Source organism: Myotis daubentonii, chromosome 10 (genome assembly GCF_963259705.1).
Source record: "Myotis daubentonii chromosome 10, mMyoDau2.1, whole genome shotgun sequence".
Taxonomy (NCBI): Eukaryota; Metazoa; Chordata; class Mammalia; order Chiroptera; family Vespertilionidae; genus Myotis; species Myotis daubentonii.
In genome coordinates this window covers 22,677,530-22,691,116 of record NC_081849.1, presented here as the reverse complement: position 1 = coordinate 22,691,116, position 13,587 = coordinate 22,677,530, and the positions used below count along the sequence as shown (strand labels likewise).

Below are 13,587 nucleotides of genomic sequence, written 5' to 3'. Positions count from 1 at the left end.
CCTTTCTCGGAGTCAGAGCTCCAGGAGGCTTGGTGGGCCCCGGCCACGGCTCAGATCTCAGGGTCCTGCATGATTGCGCTCAGTGGCTTTGTCCCTGGCTCCTGTGAGCAGCTCCTGTTTGTCCATCTCCAGTCCCTAGTGGCACTGGGAGAGGGGGAGGGGACATCTGCTCGGACCCCTACTCCATGGTGCAGGCAGCTACACCTGGGGGCCTACGGCTCCCTTGAAGCCCCAAGCAGGTCTTGGCTCTGTACCAGCACCTGTTCCGATGCCCTGCAGGCCTGGGCCAGCTCTGGGCTGCACTTTGGCCGGTGAGGGAGGCAGGGCATTGCCTCTGAGGGGACAGGGCCTCTGTGGGCCTGACCCAACCTTGCCTCCCCAGGTGCAAGAGGTCCGGGCCTGTCCCTCAGGCCTGGAGCAGCCCACTGTGCTGCTGCAGATGGCATGGAGCCGGCCGGCCCAGGAGCAGGGAGGGGCTGCCTGGGGGTGTGGCAGAGGCAGGGTGGGTACCCTCTCACATTCTGGCACCCCATCTTTTTGCAGCTCCTGTGGGACTTGGAGCTGCTGGCTGGGGCGGGGCTGGGCCTCTTCTGGCCTCCGCAGGCCCAGTTCTGCGGTCTGAGGGACCAGGCCCAGTGTGTGTAGAACCAGCGCAGTGAGGCCCGTGGTAGGGTGGGTGGGGACTCGGAGCAGCTGATGAGTGGGGTGAGCGGGGCTTGGCTGAGGCAGGGGGGTCACTGTGACATTGGGGCAGTCATCGTGGTGAGGAGAGTGGGAGGAGCGTGGGCTTTTAATTGTTCTTTCATACGTGTGAGAGGAAGAAAGTGGCAATGACTATTGTCTAATTGATAGAGAAATTTTTACAGTTATATTCAGAGGAAGGGGCTGGAGGCTATTTTCATAGTTTATGCAATAATTTCTTTTTATATATATATATTTTATTGATTTTTTTACAGAGAGGAAGGGAGAGGGATAGAGAGTTAGAAACATCAATGAGAGAGAAACATCCATCAGCTGCCTCCTGCACATCCCCTACAGGGGATGTGCCCGCAACCAAGGTACATGCCCTTGACTAGAATCGAACCTGGGACCCTTCAGTCCGCAGGCCGATGCTCTATCCACTGAGCCAAACCGGTTAGGGCTGCAATAATTTCTGAAGGTGTGGGAGTCTTATCGGACCCCTGTGCTCAGAGACTCTTCAAAAGACAGATTTATTTTCACAGAGAACATTCTCTTTCTGTTACAGTGATGAATATCCCCACATCCATATTGCATAAAGATGGGATGTTCTTAAGAAGGGTCCCACTTTAAGACCTTATGAAATCAAGTTTTTTTAAACTCGTTTTAAGGATACTGAGCGACTTGCCTCCCTCCACAGCTGCAAGGGAGCAGCGACCTCTCATCTCCCTTTTTAGATTCCTTTTGTTGATTATGCAGACTTGCAGTTTTAAGGCTCAGCTCTGGCCTAAGATTTCAATTCTTGAATTTTGTCTGATTTTGCTGTCAGAAACCAAGAAAGAGCTTAAAAGGGTACATGCAGTGGTTTTTTATGGGCCTGGATGGGCCCATCAGGACAAAGTAGGGGTGTCCTAACGAGGCCCTTCCTGCTCCAAGGCATCCCGTGGTGGAGGAAGAGGGTGTGGGGTTCCAGGGAGATGGTCTGGCTTAGAGGGGAAGGTAAGAAAGATGGGGTCGGCTGTAGGCGGGCAAACCTGACAAGCGGGCACATAGTAGGCTGTGTAAATACAGGTGGACCGATGAACTATGAGAACTCAAAGTTCAAACACCAGCTATCTGGGCGCCCCTCCCTTTATCTGCCGGGGATTCCCTAGGCTTCTGGCTCCAGTCCAGGTGAGGTGTGTGTGAGGGGCTGGGACGTGTGCAGAGGGCTCCTTACATCAATCTTTCTCTCTCCGGTTGCTTATGAGAGCTGGACCCCACCACCAGCAGTAGCTCTGGGGAACCAGCAAACTCAGAATTCAAGGTGAAGGGGTCAGAGGGTCCTGGGCAAGGGCCCTCTCAGATTGGGGGCGGCAGGGTGGGTTCTGCCGTGGAAGAGGCTGCTGGGGTGAGGCAGGGCGACTTCCTAGAGCGAGGTGGACGGGACCATTGCTGAAGCACCGTTTACACAACATAACACGGGTTAACAAATGCAGGAGTCAGGCAAGGGCCATATGGCAAGGAGGCCACCGGAGCAGCCACTGGGGTCTCCAGGCTCCCCTGGGGTGGGGGGTAGGGTGGCCCTGGCACAGGGATTCCCTCACAGCCTAGGACAAAGTGCATCCTTCCCTGAATCTGGTCCAGAAGGAAGAGAGGGCCCAGCAGAGCCCACCACCCAGGCCCCCTTCCACCATCATCCGGAAGCCTGCCCGCCCAGGGCCTGCCCGCCCAGGGCCTGCCACTGTCCCCGGATCCCCCGAGGGGCTGGGCTGGGGCTGCGACCAGGACAGAGCAGAACTTCAGAAACTCCGATTCCTCAGAGTCGGAGAGAGGGGGCCCTCAGGATCAGGGACGGGGAGCCCCCCACGGGGAGCACAAGAAGTTCCTCGAGTCAGAGAGAGAAGGCAAACCAGGGTCAGAGTGGGGAGGCTACGCCGGCTCTGAAACAAGAGATCTCTGTGCGTCTGGGCGGGAGGCCCCTCAGGGTGAGAAGATGCTCTTCAAGATGAAGAAGGCAACAGGCCAGAGTGCCTGAGGAAGGAGGCCCTCAGGAGGGGGAGTGAAGAGCCTTCCGGAGGCGGAGGCGGAGGCCGACCTCAGCAGCCCGGAGGCGGCTCAGGGCGAGGCGCCCGCACAGCCCCAGGAGGAAGACTTAGGAATCCCGAGGGAGGGACGGCTGCAGGTCTCCGGCAGGACAGACGCCGAAGCCTGGGGGAAGGGAGCGCCCAGGCCCCGGGGAAGGAGCACCAAGCTGACGCAGGACAAGACCCACAGCCAGAGACTAGAATCCGCGGTGGCCCTGGGGGAGCAGGGCGCCGGCCGGGAGGGGGCGCTGGCTCCCCTTTGCCCGGGCCCAGGAGCGCGGAGCTCCGCGGGCTCTGAGCAGCAGGAGCGCCCCACAGCCCTCCCGGGGTACCCTGGGCTGCAGGATCCGGCAAGGGGACCCTGCCCAGCAGAGAAACCAGTGGGCGAGGCGAGGTGCCCGGGCACCCTCGAGGGGCGGAGGAGCGCTGCTGCGGCCCCCAAGGCCTCGAAGGCCGCGTGGCCCGGACCGCAGGGCAGGGAAAAGGCTTGGGCGGGCGTGAGCGCGGCGCAGCAGGACCGCCAGCAGCAGCGGCTCTGGGTACAGCCTGCGCGGGAGGGCCCGCTGATGGGCTGGGTGACCGGGAGGGCCCGCTGATGGGCTGGGTGATGGCTCTCCCTCCAGGTCCTGGAACGCCACTGCCGGGTGCACCCCTCTGGGGCCCCCACCCCGTCCAGCTCAGCTCCCACCACAGGCAAGATCCCTGGGAGAAGACAGGGATAGGGGGTGGGGGCCCACCTGGGTCCCTTCGAAGTGCCCTGGAGCTGCCACCCACACAGCTGGGGGATGGTGATGGGGCAGGGTAATGGCGGCGGGGGTCTGACCTGGTGCTGCGCCCTGCTGGCTCCATCGAGCCGTGGGCTGGGGTACAAGGGCGCTCAGCGCTTGGCACCACACAGGACAAGGCGGGCAGCGGCGTGCCCTGCGGGTGCAGCTGGAACAGGTGCAGTGGGCCCTCGGAGCCAGGTGAGGGGGCAGGGAGAGACTTGTGGGGTAGCGGGGTGGCGGTCCGCTTTCCCGGGCATCTGGGGTAACAGGCCACTCTCTCCCCAGGAACACAGAACTTCCAGCAGCTACTCTGCCCCCTGGCGCTGAGGAGCCTGCGCCCGGAGGGTAGCGGTCACCCCCTCTAACCACTGCTGAGCCTTCAAAGGGACGATGAAAGAGGTGGAGGAGAAGGAAAAACAAGAGGGCAGCCTGCAGATCAGAGGTAGTTTCAGAAAGGCCCAGAACGCAGCCTCAGAGCCCGGGAGAGCCGGACTCACACACCACCAGGTGGCGCGAGACTTCCTCCAGCCCCAAGCACGCTGCCTGGCCCAGGTCAGAGGACCAGGTCCCGGGGGTCAAGCGAGGAGAAGGCCCCGTTCTTGCGGAAGAACGAGTCAACGCGGCACATCTTGGTGGAGGCCATTTCTTGCTTCAGAGTGGGGCCTGGGGAAAGATGTCAGGGCCAGGAATGGGTTCCAGGGAAAGGAACTCGCAGAACATGGCAGCTCTGCCTACCCAGCCTTAGGAATCTGACCTGATTGTATCCACTTTGTAAGCGTGAATAAATAAAAAGTGCTTCAGCCCTAGCCGGGTAGGCTCAGTGGGTAAAGTGTCGGCCTGCGGACTGAAGGATCCCAGGCTCGATTCCAGTCAAGGGCACATGCCTGGGTTGCAGGCTGGATCCCCTGTGGGGGGTGTGCAGGAGGCAGCCAATCAATGATTCTCTCATCACTGATGTTTCTCTCTCCCCCTCCCTTCCTCTCTGAAGTCAATAAAAATATATTATAAATAAATAAATAGAGCTTCTGAGTGGGGGTCATGGGGAAATGGAGTGGGCTGGTGGCGGATCAGCAGAGATGGCAGAATGCCATTCCGCTGTGTGCTATCATTGCCCCCAGCCTCAGAATCCAGGAAAAGGGTGGCAGGACCCCGCCCTGCTCACAGGGACAAAGCTAGACTTCTCTAGGACAGCTGGGGCTTTTTTCTACCTCCTGCGCTGGTTGGAAACTGCTCCCTTTACTTCCCTTTTAGGGCTCTGGGGAAAGAGGGGAGACTTTTTAGGCAAACTTTAAACGGTGTGTATCCCCAACCAACCATCCCCTGTTCTGCACAGGCACTAGAGCAGCTGGAGACACATAACTTAGTTCATTTGAAACTCATGACCGCAGAGAGCAAAGGGACACAGCATCACCCAGCAATCCTGCACCACCCCCTGGCATGCTCCTTTCCCACACCGTAACTCTTCATTTCAAACTACATCACAACCTCCGCTCCTCCCCCCACTGATGACCTTGACTCAGCCTCCAGGAAAAAGTGAACTCAGTGCAGAGGGACACCCACACCATCTCCCTCCCCCTGTGCCCCCTGCCTCCCCTCTTGTCAGACCCCAGAATCTGGAGTTCCCTGGGCGAGCTCACCCCATCTCAGGGTTTTAAAGAGCACCTATTTTCTGATGACTCCAAATTCACATCTTCAGCTCTCACCTGGCTCCAGAGGACAACTCCCACACCCAGCCTCACTGACCTCCAGCACATGGCCAGCGCTGACCTGTCTTCACACCCCCTCCAGTCCTGCTCCTCTCCTAGCGGCTTCAGCCAAACACCTGGCTGTCATCAGTGCATTCTTTTCTCTCATTCAATCCATCAGAAAGTTTCATGTATTCTTCCTCCAAAACTGAATATATTTCAGTTCTGCTAACTGCCCTGGTCCAAGCTATCATCTCTTGCCAGGAAAGCTCAAAGTAGCTGCCTAACTCATCTGCCAATCTACGCTTTCCCCTGGAAAAGCCACTGCATACAGTTAAGAGTGATTTTTAAAAATAAATCAATGCACTTACCTGCTTAAAACCCTCCCCTGACTTCCCCTCACACTTGGAATACATCCCAAACTCCTCTTTGTCATTTAGGCGCCCAGTCAGGCATTTCCTCACAATCCCATCTAAAGCAGCACACACCCTGTCACTCCCTGGTCCCACCGGGACCACCTCCTGCTCATTTTCTTGCTCTCGTGGACGCCCCAGAAAGGAGTGTCCATGTGCCTAGTGCCCAGCACGCTGCCTGGCTCCCGAGAGATGCCTGTTTGCGAGGGAATTTCCAGAAGGTTGGGGCTCACCCAGCTGCCAGCCATATGTGAAGTTGGTGGTGATGGGGAAGAGGTAGCGCTTCTCTGGCACGTCCCGTTTTCGGGTGTTGAGATAGCACCAGCGCCCCTGGGAGTCGTGGGAGATGCCTTCATACAGCAGGGCCCGAGTGGCAGGCAGTACTGGGTACATTTCTGACGGCTGAGGAGCCTCCAGGGCAGGGCAGGGGACTCTGGAAGGGACTGCTTTGGGGGCAGGTGGGGGTGAGAGTGGGGTTTTGGGGTACAGGGTGGGCAGTTTGAGGGGTAGACGGTTTGCAGCCATAGCCTTCTGCTTGGCCTTCACCATCGACCCATACTTGAGGTGCCATTCACACCGCAACTTCTGCTCCCTCATAAGTTCCTCCTTCCAGAAGTTCTGCTGCACAGAATCTATGTTGAGTCGCCGCGACATGGTGGCAAGAGGAGAGGTACCAGGGTGAGTGCAGCTGAGGGGAGAGCACAGCAAACAGAGTCCTTTTGACAGCAGGTGGCTGGCCCGGGACAGTCACCAGGCAACCAAGCCTCACCTCACACAGGGCCAGGGTTCTACCTGCCATGCCCTCAGCAGACCTCACATGCCTCGCTCCCTGGGGCAGCCTCGGGCCAGGCCCTCTGGCTAAGAGCCTTGATCCCCAAACCTTCTGCAGGACCCAGGCCCAGGCTAGCATTCCAGGCTTCCAGGTTTCCTGTGCTTTCTACTTCCAACCCTTGGGTCAGGTCCCCCCAGCCAATACAGACTAAAGTTGGGGAGCCAGGGGTCTGGGCTCGTCTCCTCCCATCCTCCCTGCCAGAACTGGTCGTCTTTGATTCAGAGGACCAGTCTTTGAGTTATGGCCTCCTGGCACAACCTTCCTTATCCAACTTCTCTTCGCTTTGATCTCTGGCAGAACCTTTTCCAGCCCTGCCCATCTAATCCCTCCACGAGCATCATCCCACGTGTATCCTTTCTGGCATCCAGACTTGGTTTGGAGAGAACATTATTTTAATTTAACATCAACAATGACACTGTAACAGCACAGGGGAGAGGTAGTGGAGAGAGAAGACAATCAGGTTTCCTGTTCCCTAACAACCAGCCTTAATTTTACTGACAGAGCCCCAGCAACGTGGAAGCACCTCATTTAGCCTCTCAATGGAGTGGGAAAGGGCAGGGAATCGGAAATCAGAGGCTCAAAACTTAGAGAGGGGCTGATGGCAAGCAGGGAGAGGTAGCAGGGGAGTGGGGAGAGCCTTAGCGCAGGTCTTCGGCCGTGAACATGCCCCTGGCCCTGCGTAGGATGGAGTCCTTGGCGGCATCGTAGGGGTGCTCCTTGGATGGGATCTCAAGAACGGCTGGAATGGAGCGCTGGTGGGCGTCAAGCGCATGCCGCACCATCTCTGCGATGTACTGGTTGATGAGGATGATGCCGATGTCATCCCGGTTTAGAAACTGCCTGTTGGGAGAGATGAGAAGGGAGTCCAGGGCAGCCTACTCTGAGTCGGTGGGCTCGGCTGCAAGGGGGTATGGGCTTCTTCCAGGGAGCACAGAAGACAAGGGTAAAGGTTGCTACACTAAACTCTCCATCCTCTCCAGAAGGAATTTCATTCAGAAACTGAGGGTCATGGTGGTCAGGGCTGGCTTCTGCCTCCCCTGCTGAGAAGGCTCCAAGTGCACTGGCCATGCAGGTTCGGTGCAGTGTATTCCGCGTGCTGCCTTGTGTAAGAGAGGGAGGGGATAACAGACGTGTCTGCCCCTTTGCGCTCGCAAAGAAAAAGCGGGGAGAAGCTCAGCGGGTATGCACAGGGGTAATGAGGTAGAAAAGGACAGGGATGAGAATGAGACTTCGTAATGTGTATACCTTTTAAGTATTAATTTGCAAACCGCATGGACAATTAACTTTTCAAAGTAAAACAAATTGAACTTTTAAAAAGGGGGTTGATAAGACCACTCAAGGCCTCAAGGCCTATGCTGATGCGGGCAGGGATGGATCATTGGGGAAGTTGGGCATGAGCCAGGAACACCGCGTAGTAAGAGGAAGATAAGTCATGAAGGAATCACACTTTCCACACAGAGGGAACCTGACACTGGGACCTTCCTTTCTTGTGATCACCCACCTATTCATTCATTAATTTCTCCATTAAAACGATTTACTTGTATTATAAAGTTGTACACTTGAAATTTTTATCATGTTATTAACCAATGTTACCCCAATAAATTTAACATTAATAATTTAAGAAAACGATTTACACCAAGCAGTGTGGCTCAGTGGACTGTCATTCCATGCACCAAGAGGTCACACATGTTCCCAGTAGGGGGCGTGCAGGAGGCAGCCAATGGACGTTTCTCTTTCATGGATGTTTCTCTCTCTCCAACTCTCATCCTCTCTCTCTAAAAACAATAAAAAAATATTTTTAAAAAATAAAATAGCCTGGCCAGCGTGGCTCAGTGTTTGATTCCCAGTCTGGGCACATGCCCGGAGTTGCAGGTGTGGGCCCCAGTGTGGGGTGTGCAGGAGGCTGTTGATCGATGATTCTCTCTCATCATTGATGTTTCTATGTCTCTCTCCCTCTCCCTCTCGGATATATCTATATATAAAATAAAGAAAATTTTAAAACTACCGACTAAGCACCTACTCTGCGCCAGACCCTAGGGCAGTGATGGCAAACCTATGACACACCTGTCAGAGGTGACAGGCGAACTCATTTTTTTGGTTGATTTTTCTTTGTTAAATGGCATTTAAATATATAAAATAAATATCAAAAATATAAGCCTTTGTTTTACTATGGTTGCAAATATCAAAAAATGTCTATATGTGACACGGCACCAGCGCCGAGCTCAAACGGTTCGCCATCACTGCCCTAGGGTAAGTTAGACTTGATCTCTGAGGTCCCTTTTGGTTGGAAAAAAAAAAAAAGGCAAGTTCCTGAGGCAAAATGTGTCCTCCCAGGACAACTTGGGTCACTCCCAGGCAACAGGAACCAGTCCCAACTGGCAGCTCAGGACTGGGCTGTTTAGGGCAAAACAGGTGGGAGTGCTTTGCTCCTGGGACCTGGGAACCAAGACAGGGGCCCAGGGAAGGGGTGAAGGGAAGCACAGGGGCCTCCTCAGCTCTGGTCCCCGGGACACGGCCTGAAGTTGGGGACATACCTGCAGAGGGGGTCCCGGGACTTGACATGCTGCCCACTGCGCTCGGGGCAACGGGAAGTCCCCAGGCAGGCCGGGGGGACAGCACAGGCTGACTGTGGACCCGGCTCAGGAGGCAGACAGGTTTGGGCGGGGCCCACAGGTCTACCCTGTCTCTCCCCCATCATGTACGTGGCTTTCGCATGTGCCCTGTCATCTCTGAGCTTCCGTTTTCTCGCCCCTAAGGGGGCATCATGCCCTCGACCTTGCAGGGAGCTGGAAATATAAGCAAGCCCGTGCCCGAGGCTACCTGGGTGTTCACCGGGGGTGCGGTTCCTTTAGGGGTCAACTCGCCAACCAGCCGAGCGCTGGCAATGCCCGCAGCCTGCTCTTGGGGTGAACCCGCCAGGCCTGCAGAGGGGCTGGGCCCGGGAAGCGCCACCTCGGCGGGGTAGGTGGGACCGAGGGGCGGCGTCCGTCACGAGCTCCCTTCCCCTCCTTTCCTGACACACGGTCATGTGAGGTGGAGCCCGTGACCCCGACATAGCCCCCCACAAAGGGAATTTGGGGAGCGGAGGCCTCCACTCGAAGGGTCGGCGGACCGACCTCTCTGATCCTCAGGCCTAAGCTTGGGCCTGGGTCGGGAAGCCCCGCGCCGCCGGCCCCGGCCGCCCCCGTCCTCCCCCGGGCAGCAGCGGTTCCCTTTCAGGCCTCGCTGGCCACCGTACCGGAACGTGTCTTCGATCTCATTGACGGTGGTATCCTTCTCCACCACCAGGAAATTAGGGTGGCGGTTCTTGTTCAGCTCCCCGATGCCGCCCAGCAGGAAGCCCGTCACCGTGTCCTCATCTCCGATCACCGCAATGAGCTTCCCCCGCCCGGCCATCCTAGCAGACAGACCGCTCAGCCGCGAAAGCCTGGAGTCTCCGAGCCCCCGCCTCCACAGCGCACCGCCTACAGGTCGCACCCTCTAGGCATGCGCAATCCCACCACCCCGCCTCCCGGCACATGCGCATCTGCAGCCAAACGGCCTGAACTACCACGGCTGCGCCACAAAGAGGGGCTTGAATCCCGAGACTACGATTCCCAGAAGTCCGCGCGGCACCAAGGATTGGCAAAGGACGTAAGGACGTAAGGACGTTCGATTGTTGGTTCAACGAAAGTGTGGGGCATATTGCTGTTAAGACTCTTAGAGATCTCCAAAGAAACGGTTCCTGTCCTCCAAGACAAGGTCTGGGTCTCCATCGTGTACATAGGTCACATAGTTAACAATGAGTACAGGTTGTTTAATTAGTAAAAGGGTGGCCTAGCCGGTTTTGCTCAGTGGATAGAGCGTCGGCCTGCGGACTCAATGGTCCCGGGTTCGATCCCGGTCAAGGGCATGTACCTTGGCTGCGGGCATATCCCCAGTGGGGGGTGTGCAGGAGGCAGCTGGTCGATGTTTCTCTCTCATCGATGTTTCTCTCTCATCGGTGTTTCTAAGTCTCCATCCCTCTCCCTTCCTCTCTGTAAAAAAAAAATCAATAAAATATATTTTAAATAATAAAATAAAAGGGTGAACAAGTTAATGATGTTACTGTCTGGTGAGGTGCAGTCTAGTGAACAGGCCATTGCAAAGCAGTGTGTTAACTGCTAAAATGTGACAAGTACCTGGAAGTATCAGAGGTAACTAGCTAACCCATGGGAGCAGGGGGCGCTCAAAAGGTCGCCATTAGGGTGAAGGGGATAGAAATTACTACAAGAGGGTGTTCTAGGAAAGAGGAACAGCCTGTGCAAAGGCTTAGTGCCTCCAATAAAAGATAAAAAATATGGACAAGCCCTAGCTGGTTTGGCTCAGTGGATAGAGCATCGGCCTGCGGACTCAAGGGTCCTGGGTTCAATTTTGGTCAAGGGCACATGCCCAGGTTGCAGGCTCCGTCCCCAGTAGGGGGAGTGCAGGAGGCAGCCGATCAATGATACCCTCTCATCATTGATGTTTCTATCTCTCTTCCTCTCCCTTCCTCTCTGAAATCAATAAAAACATCTATTTTTTAAAAAGAATCTGGGCAAAGTTATCCTGAAACCTCTGAAGGATGTCAAGTGAGAAAATGACATTACCAGATATATGTTTTAGAGATAGCCTTGTGACCGTGCTGTGTGGAGACAAGGTTGAAGGAGCAGAAACCATTGTGGTAAGAGCTGATGGTGGCCAGAACTCGGGTAGTGATCATAGGGAATGAGGAGAAGCAGATGGAGTTGAGATATTTCAAGTTAGAATGGACAAAACTGGGTTTGGGGTTGGATGTGTTTGGGGAGTGAGAAACCCAGGGGACTTCCAGGCTTCTGGCCTGTGCAGCTAGATGGATAGGAATAATATTCCTGAGTGAACTTTGTGAGATGAACATGCTGAAGAGGAGAAGTCCTCTCTTTCCTCCTCCCTTTTTCTTTTTTATAATTCTCACCTGGGGATATGTTTTTATTGATTTCTAGAGAGAAGGGGTTCAGAGAGAGAAGCATTGATGTTCGAGAAAAACTTAAATTGGTTGCCTTCTAAATGCACCCTGACCAGGAATCGGACCCACAACTGTAGTGTAAGGGACGATGCTCCAACCAACCGAACCACCCAACCAGGCCTTTCCTCGGCTCTTTTAACAAGCAGGTGTCTGGCATGGAGCCTGGCATGGTGTTTGGAAGTCTAGAGCACTTAACATCCAGATGGTCTGGTCTACTGGTTATTTGTTTAGTAATAGGCTGGGGATTTGGAAACACCTGGTTGAATCTCTGCCCTGCTACCTAGAAGTATGATTTTGGGTTCATAACCACCATTGTCAGGGCCTTGGTTTCTTCAGATAACAGTATGCCCCCCTCATAGGCTGTTAGGATTGAGATGGAGCCCGTAAGTGCTCAGTACCCAGGGCTATCCTGTGGCTCAGAGAAAGCAGCTGGGCTGGTGTCTACAAACCCCTCAGTACGCAAAAGGAGGACAGCAGCTCATGCGGGAACACTCCCACGTCTGGGGGTGAGGCAGAGGGAGAGCTAGGCCTGAGAAGCGGTGTGTGTGGAAACATCTGACTCGGTGCCTGGCACAGAACTGGCCCTTAATGGCCAGGAGTGTGTGGGTCCTTAAGAGAACAGATGCCACCTCAGTGGGTCTGTCCGATAAAGTATGGAGCCGGGCTGGTCACATTCGTCTCACACTCCCTCATTCAGCTGGCGTTTATCAAATGTGGCCGCGAAGAGGCCGCGGACACAAGATTGATAAAATACAGTTTCTGTCTTCAAGGAGCTCCCTCAGGATTGAGAGGAGAGGGGAAAATGTCCCAGGCAGCGGGGCAGACACACAGAAAGAGGTTAGAGTGAATGAGGGAGGGCGAAGGAAAAGAAGAAACTTAAAGAGGAGCAAGGAGGCAGGCTACTGAGTGACAAGGTGAGGAGGGGGCTTTGGAGTTGACCCACCGGCATGTGCTGAAATGTCTAGGAATGGGTCTAAGAATTGGGGAATCTATTGCGTGAAATGCTTCTTTGCCCCCTGGCTACTCAGATGCTTGTTCATTTATTCATTCATCACATCTGTCTGTGTCAGACCTGCCCGGGTCGGGGAGCTCAGTGTGGTGGGGAAGGTAGATACGTGGTCACAGAGCAGATTGTGAATGCAGCTAGAGACATGTCCCAGGGAGAATGGGTGCTGGGAGCCTGTCCAGAAAAGCTTCCTGTTGGATAGGAAAATGAAGAGGGTGGAGAGGCAAGGTTGTTTCCTGCCAGAGGCCCAAACTGCAGCACGGGGCCTGGGGAACTAGAGGCTGTGAAGAGGGGTTGAAGCTGGAGGGTGCAGTGGGGAATGAGCACAGTGCCTGGCTCAGGGGGCTTCTGGAAGGAATGGGTAGGGAAGCTGGACCTGAACCTGGAGGCCTTGTTAGGGAGAATAGACATTAGCTTGGAGCAGGAGGGAGTCGCAGAAGGGCCCTGAATTGGAGAGGGGCATAATCCCTTTACTGTGACCCCTCTGGCTGCAATGTGGAGAGCAGGTTGGAGGCAGCCGGTAGCATCAGGGAGACTACCAAAGAGGCGGGTGGACCAGAGAGGCCAGTGAGAGGCTGGTGGGTCAGGGAGGCTAGTGAAAGGCTGTGGGCCAGGGAGAGGCTGTGGGCCAGGGAGGCCAATGAAAGGCTGGTGGGTCAGGGGAGCTAAGTTAAGAGGCTGATTCAGGGGGAGGACCTGGCTGGAGTCCTGGGCTTTGCATATGGTTCTGCCTGCCTGCTGGATGAGGAGCATTCCTGTTTGAGGCAGTGCTCATGTTTTAAGGTCCTAATTTGGAGAACATCCTTGAGATCAGGGTGGATAGCAGTTGGCCTCCCAGCGGTCCCAGGATAGTCTTCTAGAACAGTGTCCACCTCCCTCTCCCACCCACCAGCTCTCCAGGAATCTGAGGACCGATCCCATATCCTTAACTACCCCCTCCCCATCCCTGGTTCTTTCTGCCAACATCCCAGATTTCACCAGATTGATGGCCCAGAAGGGTGGCCGCTGCCCCAGGCCCTTCCCCTGGGCCTGGGTCAGGCCTCCAGGGGACAGCCAGCTGGTCTCTGCCTCCCTGGGGCCTGAATTCGTGTCAGTGGGCCAGAAGGTGGCCAGCATGGAGAGCACTCGCACAGGGAAC

General features: G+C 55.5%; 2 protein-coding genes across 2 annotated transcripts; both read right to left on the bottom strand.

The window, feature by feature from the left end:
* Positions 1-3,706: 3,706 nt before the first annotated feature.
* SPMIP1 (sperm microtubule inner protein 1) lies at positions 3,707-6,672 on the bottom strand. The gene is made up of 2 exons (XM_059711743.1): positions 5,843-6,672; positions 3,707-4,174 (listed from the first exon to the last, which is right to left on the bottom strand). Exons 1-2 carry the CDS (start codon positions 6,261-6,263, stop codon positions 4,065-4,067), a joined length of 531 nt encoding a protein of 176 aa, XP_059567726.1. The 5' UTR covers positions 6,264-6,672; the 3' UTR covers positions 3,707-4,064.
* A 143-nt stretch (positions 6,673-6,815) lies between these two features.
* Positions 6,816-9,917, bottom strand: ATP6V1F (ATPase H+ transporting V1 subunit F). Its single transcript, XM_059711744.1, has 2 exons — positions 9,680-9,917; positions 6,816-7,281 (listed from the first exon to the last, which is right to left on the bottom strand). The coding sequence occupies exons 1-2, from the start codon at positions 9,835-9,837 to the stop codon at positions 7,080-7,082; spliced, it is 360 nt and encodes a 119-aa protein (XP_059567727.1). The 5' UTR covers positions 9,838-9,917; the 3' UTR covers positions 6,816-7,079.
* Between the last annotated feature and the right edge of the window lie 3,670 nt (positions 9,918-13,587).